The following is a 16,770-nucleotide window of genomic DNA, read 5'->3' as shown; positions in this document are numbered from 1 at the left end:
AAAAATTACACTAAATTGTCAGAAAAGCCATTTTCAGTGTTTAAGCAGTCAATTGGGAGCTATATAGCTCTTTAACTGGTGGTCTCCAGAATTATTCATAACCTAGATGAAATAGGAGCAAAACACATAAAAAAGATTAATGGATTGGATAATGTGCCTTGACTAAAAATTAGTCATTAAGATTAAACTGTAATCTTAATAGCATCGCACAGAGCATAGACATATTTCTAATAAAAAAATGAAATCCAGGAAGTACAAGGATCACATGTATTCACATCCCTGCAAGTATTTTGTAAATCTTCCTCTGGCATTGATTAGTGCAGCTTTTTATGACGTTCTGGTACTTCCGTGTGGGGATTTTTGACCATTCCTCCAGGCATAAATACTATATCCTATGTCCTTCAGGCCTGTAGTTTCCACTGGTGAACCATCTTCTCAAGTTTGAACCACAACTGTTTAATTGGATTGGGGTCTGGAGATGCCAGTTGAGAACATTTCTTTTGTGTGTAGTTAATCACTTCTTTGTTGATCCAGATGTACAGTATGCTTTGGATTTCATGATGGAGTCTGTTTTCAGCCAAGCTTGACAGGGGGAATGAAGTGTTTGGCCAAAATGCCCTGGTACGTGTTGTTCATTCCCCTTTATCAGGGGCTCCATAGATGCAAAACATAACAGACCCCCTCATGATAATTTACAGGGGGCATAGGTTTTCTCAACACAAGCTTCACCTCTCTTACATCAAATGTGAAATGTACAAGCACTTTAAAAGAGCAGAATGTTATTGTAACTCCTTCTCCATGTAGATCATATCCAGCTCCTCTAGGCTGACAGGCAGAGGTTGTGATCTGCTTTCTTCAGTTCATTTTTTAAATATTCTGTTGGAGACCGCGACTGCCAATCAAAAGTTATATGCTCCCTTAACATTTTGGTTTTAGAATTTAATTTGTGTATCAGATCATTCAATGTCCATCTGGACAGCTCATTTTGCAGCCAAGCTTGAGCACCTTGACAGAAATCACCACTTATTTTGTTTTGACATATATTTCCTAGTGAACAGGCATGCCAGGACTGTAGGGACCAAAACAGTCATAAATCCAAACAGATCCATCTCCATGACACTCAGAGGTGATGACACTCTTCTCAGAGTAGCACTATATAGTCTCTGGATCTAAAACCCATCAGACAATGTGCAACATGTCAGAATGAATGCATTAAGGTGTAGAAGAAAAAGGATTTGTTTTGTCTGTTGTAAATGCAATATTATAAAAGCTTTAACGTTTGAGTATTAGAAATCATATGAACCCCCCTTACGCAACACAATGTATCACCTGTCACATATTGTATATGTAAAGGGTTTTGCTGCCCTCTACTGACAGGCATCTCAAATTAAAACTGGGGCAAATACAGCTCATATTGAGCAATGAATCCCCGACATTGTATATGCACATAAAATACAGCGTGATAATATCATGATGCTTTAATGATCTTGCTCTATAAAGGACGTCAACCCCAAAAAAGAAAACTGTGGCAAAACATTTAATGACATTTCTGGGACAGAATATGCTGTATTTGCAGAGTACAGACCCATGAACTCAATTAGGAATGTTTGCTCTGGCTCAGCCTCATGGTTCGTAGCAAAGCTGACGTTCACCACTCTGCCTCTAAACAACAAATTATAAAAAAGCAAGCCTGCAAAGTCATGGTATACAAACATTATACTTATAATAACATATTCTAATAATGGAACTTCTTCATAATGCTTTGCACTATTGATATGTTAAATCATTTTCAAAAGCTAAGTTTAAAATATTTAAAAATGAACAAAATGAAAGCTTGAATGAAAGCTTTTAGCCTTTTAGCTTTTTTTTTAGCTTTCACCAAGAAACACATCTGTGTTATGATATTTGTAATACGATAAATTGAAGAGTGCGTTATAAGGCCCAGAAGTTTCAGGAAATATTAATATTTGGCCAGGATACTAAATTAAAAGTACCCCACCCTTGTGCTGTGATATTCATAGATTAAAAGGAAGTACAAAAATACAAGACAATGATGAAATTAGGAACAAAAGGGAACTTACTCAAACTTGTAAAAGAAAGAATATGAATCTGAAAATATTGCAATTAGGTTTGTAGTTCAGTAGAAGTGCTATCTGCTAAACAGTAATCTGCTGGGCTGTGTAAAATGAGTTCTATTATTCTGTAGGAAGGCTTCTGATTCCTCCACAGCCACTTGTATTGTGCTCTTCATTCTTCACAAATACAGTAGTAGGGCATGCCTGCTTGCATATACAGATGCAGCCATTCAAAATGCATGGTACTGTACAAACCCGTACCGCACGCAATTACCCACAGGTCACTGCATTGTACAGCGGTACGTGATTGGCTGGCCAAAAAGACCGACAGGGGCACTCGCGGTGCATTGGTCGATAGTGAAAATATTTAATCATTTAATCTCTTTACTGTGCATGATTTAATCCATTTAGTATTGAATATTTACTGTATATGGAATTTTACAACTAAAGGGTGACAACTAAGCTAAAGATTAAAGATTGGTAACTAAAGATTACCAATTAAAAGGTTGGTACCAACTAAAGATTGGTACATGGCTCCCCAGGTAGGTATGTAAGCATATTTCGTATATGCTGTAAAGGTGTAACGTAAAATAGAATATAAGTTTAAACCCTCTGAGCTGTGTTAAATAGAGCTATTGTGTTGCATTTTCTCCTTTTACCTTGACATAAGGTGAAGAACAGAAACAACTGTTATCAGCAGAGTTCTCACACAGTCTTTACAGTGACTGAAAAGACCATACAACACCAGGACCTTTAGGGCATATTGAGGAGTGGCGTAGTTAATGCATTCCTTTACACAGCACTTGGCATTAAAGGCACATTAAATAGCACTTGAAACAACTTTCTTTTGTGAACATGGTTATTGTTACCTGTGGTATGGATTGCTGATTTTATCTTTCATATTTTGCTGTAGGAGGTTTTGACGTTATGAATTAGGAAAAAGCAATGGTGCATAGGGCCCAGGAAAGACGGGTATTGCTCCTCTGTCTGCAGCGGAGTATGACAGCAGAGGCCACTGTGAGCCAGAAAACGGTGAACCACTTCCTGCAGTGCTCCCCAACACACCTGAAATAAAGGCCACATAATCTGTAGAAAATACCTTTTACATTTTCTTCCATTCTTGCCAGTGAGCAGTTATCCCACATGGTTTTGAGTGAATTTGTTTATTTGTTTGATAATAGGAACATTATCATTATTTAATACATAAAAATAAAATTTCCAAATGATATGAGACCCAAACTAAAACAATTGCAGTCTTACCTTGATTAAAATTTTCAGCCATCAAAAGAGAACTGATATTTTCATAAACATTTGCAGCACTATTTGGGTTGTACTCCTGAGCTCGATTTAGCATCGATGCATTTGTACTGGGGTCCTAATGTGAGAAAGAAAAATTTAAATTTTAAATAGCAAATTTGACAGAAAAAAGAATTTTCCAGTGTGATGTACATCTGTTTAAGGTTTTTCACCAAAGTAAATGTAAAATCTCAATACTTCTTAAATTCACCAGTATATCTTTGTTACGAACAATACGGTAGTTGACAACAGGATACTTACTGGAAACACACACCACCTACTGGATATTTGAAGCAATGCGAATATTTCTTTGCATAAATCCATCCATTCATTATCTGAAAACTGCTGAACACTCTGAGTGTCAGAGCAAGTTTGAATCTATCTCAGCAGGTCCCTGCGATTATCAGAGCATGTCTGAGTAATTCATACCAGTAGAGGGCGCAAGAGGGTAATGAGAACACAAACCTCTGCCCAGAGAAAGGTTCATTTCAGAGTGGCTAACCCACACAACACCAAAGAACTCAGTGCAAGCCTATATGAACACCGGAGCCCTGAGTCTTAAATCAAAGCTGTGAGGTAACAATGCTTGCCAACATTCTGTGACACGTACTGAAAATGCGTATTAATACTAGAAAACATAGAAGATAAATTATCGTGCAGTACTAGTATCACATTTGAAAAGACTCAACTGGTATTTAATACATATACAGTAAATCCTTGCTTGAACAGATTTCACTTCAATGGATTGCAGATATAATGGACAAATATTAATTGCAATTAACAATACCTTTATTTGAGTATCAAAATAATTTTGATTTTGCTAAGGAGCATGAATAACACTACAGTACAGTAAAGTTTTTAGAGTGTGCACTTTATGAAATTGTGAATGTATACAGTACAAGTATATTGTTGAATACAGTATGTTATTTTCCATACTGTATTTATTTTATATAATACAATGTAATACACTAATACACAACACTATATCATTTTTATATACAGCACAGTCATATACATACAGTATATATTCAGTAAGCAAATATACAATTTGATATACCAGATACCCCTTTCTTCCTATAAATCCAGTAAAGTGAGGAAATAGTGTATTTTAATATTAATTTACTGAACTGTTGCTTTTATACAAAGCAAGTTACTTTATGCACCCATTAAGCATCCTGAGATACCATTCTACCCAGATAGAAAAGCAGCCCCACACTTGGGATTTAAACCTTCCACCTAACAGCCCAGAGCCCTCACAGCTGTGTGTCTTATGCAGGAAAGAAAGCGAAGTGTCAGTATTTGTAGACCCTCTGTAGATTGGTTTGAAATGTGACTAAATGCTCTCCTACAAAATGACATGTGGAAAACAACTATTTGTATTAGACTTAATGTAAAGGATGTTTGCAATACAATTTTAGCATACAGCACCTGTAGAATATGTCTGTCAGTCACAGTTGAATGCAATGCTGCAAACCCTTGTGCTGTTGATCTTAAGAAGTTTGGATTTCCTGTGTATAGGCTATCTGTGGAAAAAGTAAAAGAAATATTTAGACAATTGCTTATGCTAAGAATTCTAAGAAAGATACATATAGCTGAATTATATATTTTTTTCAAAACTGTTGAAAATTGTGTTTTAATAGACTGTTTCTTCAAAAACTCAGTTATTACATAAAGAACATAATGTCAGAGACAGCAAGAGGCCATTGAGCTGATTTAACTCATTTGGATGCTATGTTAACATTGCTGAATGAACTAAATAGTTTTGGTCTTTACGTTTTGGATTCAAACCAAATGTTTAATTCAAATTCATGTCTTGATGACCACAGCAGGGCCCTGCTTTTTCAATTGAAGCAAAGACCTAGGGTCATTTTAAATGAGATTGTGTTCCATCCCATGACATGTCAGACAGCAACTAGAGCAACACTTTCTTACAGCTAACATCCATCAGAATCAAACTGAATTTTTATTTTTGTTCCTAAAAGCGCATACACAGAACAACACAACTCACTCTCCGTATGATAGACTCCACATTTCAACTTTTCCTCTCGCCTCCATTTTGCTCTTCTATTTGAAAACCAGACCTTTGGGAGGAAACTTAGATTAACATCACTTACGTACAGTACAGCACCTCTTTTTTACAAGACAAAAACTTGTCTTTACAAGCCAAAAATTGTCTTATCTTACTATTGTCCAACATGACTGTGGAATAAAAATAAATTGTGTGAACTGGGCCTTAGCATAACACAAAAACTGTAACGGATGCACTGGGAATCCTTTTTCTGAGACTGAAACAGTCTATGATGTCTGTGGAATAATCAAATCTTACATCCCAGTAAAGTGCAAACTTTTACCTACAATAGCTCGCAAAATATTGATTCTTTACCCTTATTGTTCCTTCAGGAAGGTTGATTTCTGCAGCTAATTTCTCTCGAGTGAAGATATCTGGATACTGAGTCCTTATGAATTCTGTATCCAGAACAAAAACAACAAGAGGGAAGAGAAAACATTTTAAAAACCTATATTTGTGGATTCTGATATTTGTTTAGTTGGGCACTCCACATCCTCACCTGCATATAAGAACAGACTGTATAAGAACATACAAGGATATAAGATGATACAAATAAGAGGACGCCTAATTTTAGTACAATAGCTAAGAGAAACTACAATTTCATCCAACTATTTCTCAGAGTTTGGGACCAACCACTTGACTAGGAAGCCTTTACCACACATCCTCAATTCCTTGTGTAAAGAAGCATTTATGAAGCCCTTCTCCATCCTAAATGAATTTTCTTTTAGTTTCCAGTTCTCTTTTAGTTTGGGGATCCTTTGTCCTTCTTTTGATTTTGAGTGTGAAATAGTTCCCTGGGTTCTCCCTATCTCTGCCCTTAAGGATTTTGTATACTTTAACCAAATTTCATTTTCTTTCAATCTCTGTTGTTCTAGACTGAAAACATTTACCTCTCATAATGTATACAGGGAGTCCGATTTACTGTACATCTGATACATATAGATTTAACATACAGTGTCTGTCATAAATATTGGAACAGTGAGTTAAAATCACTGTTTTTGCTGTATACACAAGCAATTTAACTTAAGATTAAAAATGAATATGAGGCAAGAGTACAGAATGCCTCCTTTTATTTCTCAGTAGTTCTGAGATTGTACAATGCACCATTTTAGAATAAGAGCACTTTTTGTGTTATGGAGGACACTGTATCTGAGCATAGTGGCAGCATGTTGGTGCATTGCTGTATTCCAACTCCAGGGCCCTGTGCCCAGTTCCTGGGGTGTGTGGAGTTTGTATGTTCTCCACATGTTTGCGTGTGTTTCCTCGGGGTAGTCCAATTTGCTGTTCAGGTTCTGGTGTCTCCCACAATCCAGTACTGGATAAAGCAGTTTAGAAAATGAATGAATATCTGAGCATAGATAAAACTTAAGATATAAAAAGATTTTTTTGTACCATATCACAAAATTTGTTTGGAGAACTGTACAATAAAACTTTTCTCCCAATTTCAGTGTAATATAATAAATGTGTGGTTTTCTTAAATAACCTTTGTTATATCAAGCAAATAAATGTGTGAGATATTAATGAGACACCATGTATGACAATCCCTTGACACCAAAACGTATTCTTTTTTCTTTTCATTTAACTCTAAAGCTATAATATTCTTTGTGAGATATAAGACCAAAAATGGACATAATATTTTATATTATGTTTACTAGTGCATTATAAAGCTAAAGCATAACTTTTCTAGGTTTCTACTACCATTATGGGCCACTGCATATAACCATGTTATAACCATGATTCTTGTGCATACATTTCCTTGAATTCCTATGGCTCTTAATTCAGGCATGATGTGCTTTAGTTCTATTTACATTTCTTGTTGCTTGTTCCAAGAATTCAAATTATCAAACAAAATTTTTCCTTTTAAAATCTATCCCTTTGCTTTCTGTCCTTTTAATTTAGCTATATCATTTCCAAAGCTTTACTTGTAAGAGACATAAAAGTGATCTATAGTTTCCTGTTTCAGAATAAGAAGGATGATGCTGGAGCTAGTGATGAGGTTGTAGATATGCATATTAAACTCATACAAACGTAATGATCCAACATCATGTTTCAAAACGTCTTCCATTGTTAGGTTTTCAGCTTTCTATGCCTTTAGCTTCACAATTTGAACTGAACAAAGTATCTAGTTGCTACCAATATCTCCTGACCATAACAATGACATTCTATTGATGAGAACTTTGCTTTAGATTAGTCATTGACTCAAAATCCCAAAACTTTATTCTGTGTTGCATGGTTTCTTATGGACATTTCCAATCCCAAGGCTCATCAGGTTATCTTGACATACTGTATAACATACCCTATTGGTAAAGACAGCAGGCACCCCCCACAACACAGAGCATTTCAACTCAGGTGATTTCTCCACAAGTACCACGGCTCATCAGATTGTCATATGTCTATCTTGAGAGTCATTACATGGATTTTTAATTCTTTTTTCTCTTTGTTCAGGAAGGTTAATCCCAGGATCATATTTCCTCCCAGGCAAGTATATGATGAGGATGATAATGAATCTCAGTTTTCAGGTATAATGACTGAGAGGAGTTTTCTTGGCATTCTGTGTGACATTTAGAAATTGCTCTGAAGAACAAAGTAGAGTACAAGTGCTATCAACTCTGCTGTTATCTCTAGCTGCTATTTTTCCTGTTTTCAAGAAAGATGGCTACTTATAGCTGACTTTCTCTGTATTTCTAGGGTACAAATAGCCAAGTAATCATGAAGCAGGCAAGAGGAATCCATTTCGAAAGGATCTGAGGACCTTCTAGCTTTTACTTTCTTCTTTAAGACTAAATAGTTTAATTGAACTATGTGTACAGTAAGTAGCGAAATCACCTGTTTTCTTAGATGTTAATGTGTTTCCTGTCGGGAAAGTACTTCTAAAACCCACAGGAGCCCAGCACTCGCAGTAATCAAGAGCTGGGATTGCCCACACCTGCCATGCAGCATACCTTGTTCTAAAGCCACCGACTGCTCTTGAGTGAAAACTGTCCTGTTCCGGTGCTGGCTGCTTTTGACCAAGATCTTCTGCAAATCACAGTCATTTCCCCTTACAGCATTCATTCCATTCGTTGCTTTCTTTTTTATTGTTTCTATAATACAAAAATAAAGAAAGATATTTAATAAGATCTTAAGTTGCACTAGGGCATTAAAGCACTTGGAAGAACTGCAGAAAAATAAGTAATGGAACTATTAATATATACTTGGGTGACATTAAAATATCTACAATATTACAAAGTACATTACACTTTGATACATCATCTAATGGTTTCCTTTATTTAGACACTTTAGATGCTGACCTGAGCTCCATTGGTATGGCACAGATTCCTCAAACTGCAGATGACCTGTTTCCAGCTGTATATTCCTTAAAATCCGATTTACAGAGGAAACCTAGGTTTGAAAGAAAAGAATGCCGTTGGCATTGTTTATTCAAAAGAAGAGTTTTGTGTTTTTCTGCAAAATAAATGTTCCACACACAAGGAACTCTCTCATTTACAAGCAGCCTTAAGGCATGTCTCTCTGTATTATTGACTAGTATTTTTCAATAATGTAAAACGTGCTTTGAGCACACATTATAGGTATTTTGTCAATTCAAAAGTTAATATCATTATTAAACACTCTTTTAACTTTTCTTTAGATAGATAGATTGACCAGTCATTTGTTTCTGGACAAATATGGACAAAAGTTTCAACTTTTAAACAGCCGAAGAAGTATTTTTGTCCAATACAGTATGTCATCATTTAAATTTTGTGTACAACTTAAGACTTCCATTTTCAGCCATTTATTCATGGACTGTAGTTCAACCTACACTAAAACCTACATAGAAAGAAAATTATATATTCCCTTTTCTTTTCTCTTGTTAAAATGCTGCAACACTCAGCATGACTTTTTTTTTTAATTGTTAAAAAGTTAGGATATGTGTTATGTAATTTTGTAATTCACCTACACTTGGGATTTTGTCTGGTTTACAGACCCTTGCTGCCAAAAGCTTCCCCTGAATTTCCCAGGCAAAAAGCGATGGGTTTTCCCATTTATACTGGATGATTTTACCAATCACTTCAGGTGTAAGGAGACGAGGCTTGCTCCCTCCGATTGTTTTTGGGCACAAAAGACCAGTCTGCTGGTATCTGTACAATATCTTACTGACGCAGCCATTTGATACCTGGAAAAATTAAACATTCCACTACATGTTAAAATTTCAATATAATATAAAGCAGCATTTATACTATATATACTGTAGTATACATATATATCCCATACTGTATATGGGAACACAATGTGGGTGCATGGAACAAGCTACCCAGCCATGATGTTGAAGTCAATACCCTGATTTCTTTCAAGTAATGGCTAAATGAGACTCTTGTGTCAATGAGCTACTAACTACCAAACAGGCTTGATTCACTGAATGGCTTCCTCCCACTTGTAAAACTTCTTAGCTTCTTAGGTTTATCACTCTATGTGGGATGCAAAACATAACATTTCACATCGTAGCCTCATGAAAACAATTACAGCTGATGGGAAATCACCAGCAGGCAAATACCAGATCTCATTTGAATGCCAGGTTTTGTTTTTTACACTTTGTTTTTTAAAACGAGCAATCACAACATTCAGAGGGAGGGGACAGCAGTGTAATGTGTTCCACTGGCCGGATGCTTCTGTTCCTATATGTGTCATTACTGCTTGATGGGATTTGCGTCAATGTGCATGCTGAAAAAGCACAAGTGCAGGTCAACGCCATGCTGTGAAGCAGAAATAAAAACACAGCATTCAGTTGTTGAGGCTTCTCTATGAAAAAGGAATTTTTAAAATGCTGCTTCAAAAGGAGTGAGTTGTCATTTGTGTTATTCCATGTTCAAGAAATATAATTGTTTACACATCTTAGATTTGTATCCTGGCATGCTGCCTACTATTGTACAGGAATTACTGGTTTCCTTTCCTTTATTAGCACATTAATTATTCACCTGACTAGGCATGTACTGAACTATCCACTTCTTTATTTTCAATTATCTGTTTTTTTATGTCAGTCACAGCATATATGGCTTTGCTGTAGCTTACTGTGATGTTTTTATTTGCTTGTCGGTTTAGAATTATTTTCTTATGGAAAACATTTTTGTGTAACAAAGACACCCTGGAAGGTTTCCAAAATACAAAGTAAAAACATCTCACACTTTGTGAAAAAACTTTCTTTTTCGCTCTCTAGTTTTCCTGGAAATAATGTAAACATACAGCTCTGTTAAAAAGTTTGGAAACACTGTATTTTGAGAGACGAGGGGAGAGAAAAATATTGATCATTCTTCTTTACAGTAATCTGCTGATTCACTAATACGTTTGGTGTCCTCTCATAATGTGCTGCACAGACACATGCACATTGTACATGTGGCTGTCCACTTATTTTATGAGAAAGATTGTATAGAGTGTGTTTTTCTGTCTCACAGCAAGCTTTGTCAGAGATGTCTTAAATACATTTTTAAATTTTCTCTGGATTTTCTCCGGATGCTCCAGTTTCCTCCCACAATGCAAGCATATACTGGTAGGTTAATTGGCTTGTGGAAGAATTGGTGTGGGTGTGTGTGTGTGTGTTTGTATCTCTGTCTGTGTGTGCCACTGGCAACCTGTCCAGGGTGTATCCCGCCGTGTATCCACCCCTTGCTTGATGGGATCGGCATCTCCCTCCCCACCCTGAACTGGATAAAGCGATTAGAAAATGGATGATGCCGTATTAGAAATTCAGGGATCAGAGTGAGCAAGAGACACCGATATCATCTGTTAATCAGAACCAGGAAGCAACCATTCTTCAGGGAATATAATCCATACTTCATATGAAAGAAGCTGAAACTGATTGTTTCAGGCAACAGACATACATTTCCAGATGTACTGCTATCCTTATAAATGGAGAACATGCTGAGCCATCATATGAGTATCTCCCCGAGATTATAGTGAAGAAGAATGGTAACTAATCACCCTCACCCCCAGTTTCTTGTACATGGCCTTTATAGGTTTTAAATGGTACTACATATACACATACAGAGGCTCAACAAAGAAAAAGAGCCATTCCGATCACAAGATATAAACATGACAGAACATGTGCAATTATTCTTTGAACTGGAAATCAAATAACCTCTTTGACCAAGGGTTTCATAATGGCTGAGTTGAAATGGGACTAGTAAACGGATAAGGAGTTTTTGACAGAAAAGTTAAAAAGCACACTGAGCAGGTCATGATTAAAGTGTTCTTTTTAGAACAATATAAAAGCACAACTGCTTTGGTGTATCCTAAATGGCCACATTTAACAGATTGAATACTGTCCCGTAAAAATACAAGTCCATCTGACTCTGATAATCGGTTGCACATATGGCAGAATACCTGTGAGTGTCTATGGGTAAAAAAACAGAAAAATAAAAAAGTAGAGCAAAAGGGTGCAAAGAAAGCACAGTGTGAGTTTGAGCCTCAGTAGGCAACACAGGCATGGTTCTGTATATGTGTGCAACAGCATCCAAAACATGTACTTTGTTTGAATCACCTTAATGCTGAAAAAACAATTCTGTCATGGAGTGGAGAGCTGTCAATTAACAGTGACTTCTCCCTTTCTGAACAGCCTTTCTTTCTATGCTGATTTTTCTCTCTTTCCGAAGAACATGACACCCTATCTAAATCAGAAGCACACACGCCCTACGCTAAACCATTTTCTTCAAAGCATCTGAGTAATCAGACTTCTTTTGGAGGCTACAGTCACTCTACCCAAAATGGCCTGGGATCCCTTAAAGCAGGGTTTGTTGAGTTTTTTCACACCATACCCCAGTACTGTATTGCCTTGCATACAGTAAGACTACTTACACAATGCTACACATGCCTATTACTTCACACTTATTACCTTTTCAGAATCACAGGAGATAGACTATATATATAATACAGTATATAAAGTCATGTATAACATAAAGATCAGTTATTTTAAGTACCTGTAAAATCCTGGAAATTTCACATGGTCTCATTCCACCCGATGCCAGTTCAATTATTTGTTTTCTTGTGCACGTGGGAAGGGGTCGTCCATTTACAAACACCCCCCCAAGTTGATTTACACAAACAATTCCTTAAAACAAAAAAATATATATATAACAATTAAGCAATGTCATGTATAAAAGTGAGAAAAAAATTACATTTGACAGCCCACATGGCAGCTTCGGTTTCAGAATCAGGTAATGATGATGTGTATGCAAATCAAAGATTAAAATGCCATGTCATGTCATTTACCAAACCGCTTTATACCATACGGTGTCACAGAGTCTACCCGGCAACAACGAGCGCAAGGCAGGGTACACCCTGGACGGGGCACCAGTCCATCGCAGGGCAAGTGCAAGCCAATCATACATGGGGACAATTTGGAGGCAATGGTAAAGGCCAAGGGGGGAAATTTGGCCCGGACACTGGAATAATTCTCTACTTTTATTAAGAAATGCCCAAGATCTTTAATGGCCAATCGGTTTAACATCTCATCCGAAAGATAACACCCACTAAAGTATAGTGTCCCTGCCACTATACTGGGTCATTAGGACCCACCCAGACCACAGGGTGGGCACCCCCCGCTGGTCCCACTAACACCACTTCTAGCAGCAACCATAGCTTTCCAGGAGGTCTCCCTTCCAGGTACTGACCAGACCCAACCCTGCTTAGCTTCAGTGGGTAACCAGTTGAGAGCTGCAGGGTGATATAGCTGCTGGCCGAAGATAGAATACTATGGCAATATTCATTGTTTTAGAAGAAAGGAGGCATTGTAATAATTATAATCACTGGTATTTCTATAGTATTTTTATCTCAAGGATCCTAAAACACTTCGCATATAGGAGGAGCCCCACTTTATACCCCATTGAATCGGCTGATGCATATTAGTCAAATAAAGTGTACTCATATTTGGAAAATAAATCATGCCAAACAGATAAATTAACAACTATGTAAATAATCAACCATGTACTATCCCTACTAATAATGGGGATATTTGGACAAGAAACATCGGTAAAATGTCCTTTGCTTTTTGTTCTGAGAAAGGTTGGGAATGTTTTTATAAATTGATCATTATTTTTTAATGATCCTTAGCTCTTTTTTCATAATATTTCTTTCCCTGTCCTTAAGTGCTGGTGCGTACAACACCACAGACAGAGTCCAGACAAACATTACAACATCCACAGGCTTGGCCTTCTGTACTATCCTGCACTCATGCATAAGGAGGATATTTATTTCTAGGGTGTTATGGGAATAACAGGCATTTACAGAATGGTTTGGCGATTTTAATATGGAATGGATGTGTGCACTATTAAACATTTAGTGCTACTTTACCTATTTTCCTGTTGCTCTCTGTCTTTTCTAGTCCTTCTGTGGTAGAATCAGCTACTGTACCTGTAGTGTACCATAGTGTACCAGGATGACCCCATCTCAACTCACGTTTTCACACTGCTCCTAAGAATCCTATGCCCTATCCTCCCTGTTGTCATCAGCACTGCCTTGCTTAATCAATATCTAAAACACAGGCACTTTCATGTTTTCACCATGGGAGTTTTAAGTCATGGATAAGGTTAGTGTTTCTCTTTTCACTTTATCATTTCAATTTGCTGTTTATCAGTTTTATTACTTGTTGTCTGCCTTGCATGGTACCGTACTGTATGTCGTATTTCATGTTGTAGCATCAAAACATTACTATTTTAACATTACAAGATTTACAATGAAGGCTAGAGAGCCTAGGAAGGTAGATCTAATTTCTTGTAAATTGAGCATCAAGTTACGTTGAAATAAGTCTTCAGTATGTATTTGATTTCTATTAAAATACATTATACATTATAGTTCAGGACTTCCTAAATCCAATTAATTAGGTTGACATTCCAGATGGCTTGTTAGGCCTCTTTTGATGATTATCAACTTAAGACCTGTAGAAGAAGGTTAATGTATTATAGTTAAGTCTTGATGGATTAAATCCAATTTAACTTCTCTTGAGGAGTAACTTTGTTTATACCTTAAAACTTATGTGGAAAAGTTACTTGATTTCTCTTTGTGAAAACAAACCAATAAGAACAAAAATGTTATATTTGGTCATTTGAATTACTAATTTATAATAACTAATGTCTAACTGCACCCACTCCACACATAAATACAATAAGAACGGATGGAATAAAATGTCACAATTGTAAGTTTCAGTAAATGAATCTGACTAACCCTCATTTGCCATTTGCATCCTGTATTACAGCATCTTCCTTCTGAAATTCTTCATGGATCCTTTATTCAAAATAATTTTAAAGAAGTAATTACAGGTACACAAAAGCAGATGTTTAAAGCAACTCATTTAAACATATTTTTAAGTATTGATCTGGAAAGTTGAAATTGTTGATTGTTCGATTAAAGTCTACTTTCTTATTATAGAATCTAGGAGAGATACGGTACTTTTCTCCTCTTAAATAGCAATAACAATACTGGAAAACCAGTATAGAAAGTTAACAAATTCACAACATATTTCGATATACAAAGATTTAGTGCCTGGTTAAAAACATTCTGTCTTCAAAAAAAATCTTCAGTTTTTTTTTTCTCCTACGGAGAAAGCCATTTCTCCGATTTAATTAGTTGTGTCTGAAAAGACTATTTTACGACAACACAAGAATGACATCTTAAAACTGTAAAAACAAGACTAAGATAAGGTGTAGGCAATACGTTATAAACTGATTTTGCCGGTCACTTACCTGAGAAATAATCAATTGAGCGTTTTGGTACTGCTGAGTTTCAGGGTAGGGTAAGAGTAAAGTATCTTGCGAATATCGATTGAACTCCTGCGCAGATTTATCACTCTGCATTCGCTATGCAGCATAGACTGACTTCAGACATGATAGCACTGATATATACAGACCTATCCGGATTACGTCATGATCAATGATGGGGAATTTAAATATTGCAGCCCATTGTAAAAAGAATTATGTGACCCATTCCCTCCCCTTCTACAGTAGCTAACATCCACGCATACTGTATGCATTCCACACGCAACAAACGCGTGATATCTCTTTGAAAGTTACCCTTATTCATTTGTAATTTGGGTACCTAATGTTAAAACCGTGCATACAGTACTCACGTTTTAGAAACAGAACGGAATGAATGTAACATTGATATCACTGATGTTTATCATGAAGATTCATTAGTTAATATTAGCCTTCACACCGTAAATTAGCCACCATAATATAATGTTAAGATACCCCACTTATTAAGATAAACAGAAATAAGCTTCATTTCAACCTCAGAGAGAAATAACCGAATAACATAATATTGATGCTTTAATATTATTTTTTCAGTACTTAAAACAGTAGTGACTACCATCATAGAATGGAAATATGAAAATGTCTTTACCTCTTGACGTCTCTTTAATATGTCGGTTTAAGTATTAATATTTTCTCAAATATCCAGATATTTGAATGCCCACGTTTGACTAATATCAAACCTTCGTGTCTTGCTGTGTAAAATTGAAAGTGCTATGTAATCGTTAGTTTCATGCAGATACAGAACCGCAAATAGAAATAATACGCACACTTTCCCATACTTCATTGGCCCTAATTTTGATCACAAATATAATCACACCCATCGAGGTATTTAGTGGGTACAATACAAAACCATTTTGTTTTTCTGATATGTAAACTATATAAACTAGATGAGCTTATTGCTTATGGGAAGCCAAGTCCCTAAGCAAGGAAATTGATATTGAAGGATCTTGAAGCTGGCTCTTGAATGAAAAGCAGATTTCAGCACCAAAACTAACTGGACAGCATCCGTGCTATACCGGTTACAAGAACACAATGAAAAACAATAACTCCTGTATGAGAGGAAATTTGATTTAGATGTTACCTACTGGTTTCTTCATCTTATACTATCCCGTTCATAAATTATGTTTTACCTAAATGTGTTGAACCTACTGCACACAGAAAGGCCTTCTCCAGTCACGTGACTTGAGCATCCTCACTTTTAACATAAGTGTAACCCGTAAGCCTGAGTACTGTTTTTTAAAACAAACATAAAAACTGTTTCAAACCCGCCTGCCATATGGTAAAGTGCATTTGATAAATCATAAATCCATCCTATATACTGTTTTATTATATTTTTTTCAGTCATGAACAAATAGAGTTAGATATGGTAAATGTGGATGACCAATTGAGGTTTGTATTTATAAAATACGGAGCAGAAGAACTTTCACAGATGTCTCTCGTCTGGCCTACAGATAAAATATGTTGTAAACGTTTCAAAGGAAATATTTGAAGAGCAAATATTAGCGAATGAAAATCTATACAAGCCTCGTCGTTTGGTCTGTTTAATGACTAATTGGGC

The 16,770-nt window shown here is 36.2% G+C and overlaps 1 protein-coding gene across 1 annotated transcript; it reads right to left on the bottom strand.

Annotated features, from left to right (window-relative positions):
* Positions 1–3,394: 3,394 nt before the first annotated feature.
* pax4 (paired box 4) lies at positions 3,395–16,309 on the bottom strand. Its single transcript, XM_088922620.1, has 8 exons — positions 16,294–16,309; positions 12,387–12,517; positions 9,377–9,592; positions 8,730–8,820; positions 8,382–8,522; positions 5,755–5,837; positions 5,380–5,452; positions 3,395–3,450 (listed from the first exon to the last, which is right to left on the bottom strand). The coding sequence occupies exons 1-8, from the start codon at positions 16,307–16,309 to the stop codon at positions 3,395–3,397; spliced, it is 807 nt and encodes a 268-aa protein (XP_088778746.1).
* Positions 16,310–16,770: the final 461 nt, after the last annotated feature.

The sequence above is a fragment of the Atractosteus spatula genome, chromosome 8, assembly GCF_055471065.1.
Source record: "Atractosteus spatula isolate fAtrSpa1 chromosome 8, fAtrSpa1.hap1, whole genome shotgun sequence".
NCBI classification, from domain to species: domain Eukaryota; kingdom Metazoa; phylum Chordata; class Actinopteri; order Semionotiformes; family Lepisosteidae; genus Atractosteus; species Atractosteus spatula.
The sequence above is the reverse complement of the archived record's forward strand: the minus strand, read 5'-3'. Positions and strand labels throughout refer to the sequence as shown.

Bases quoted from the DNA above. Each gene is read 5' to 3' on its own strand.
- pax4 (XM_088922620.1), bottom strand. The intron at 8,821-9,376 runs GTAGGTGAATTA...TTTCAAACCTAG, and splicing joins AACCAGACAAAATCCCAAGT to GTTTCCTCTGTAAATCGGAT. The intron at 5,453-5,754 runs GTAAAGAATCAA...TTCCTCCCAAAG, and splicing joins TTCCTGAAGGAACAATAAGG to GTCTGGTTTTCAAATAGAAG.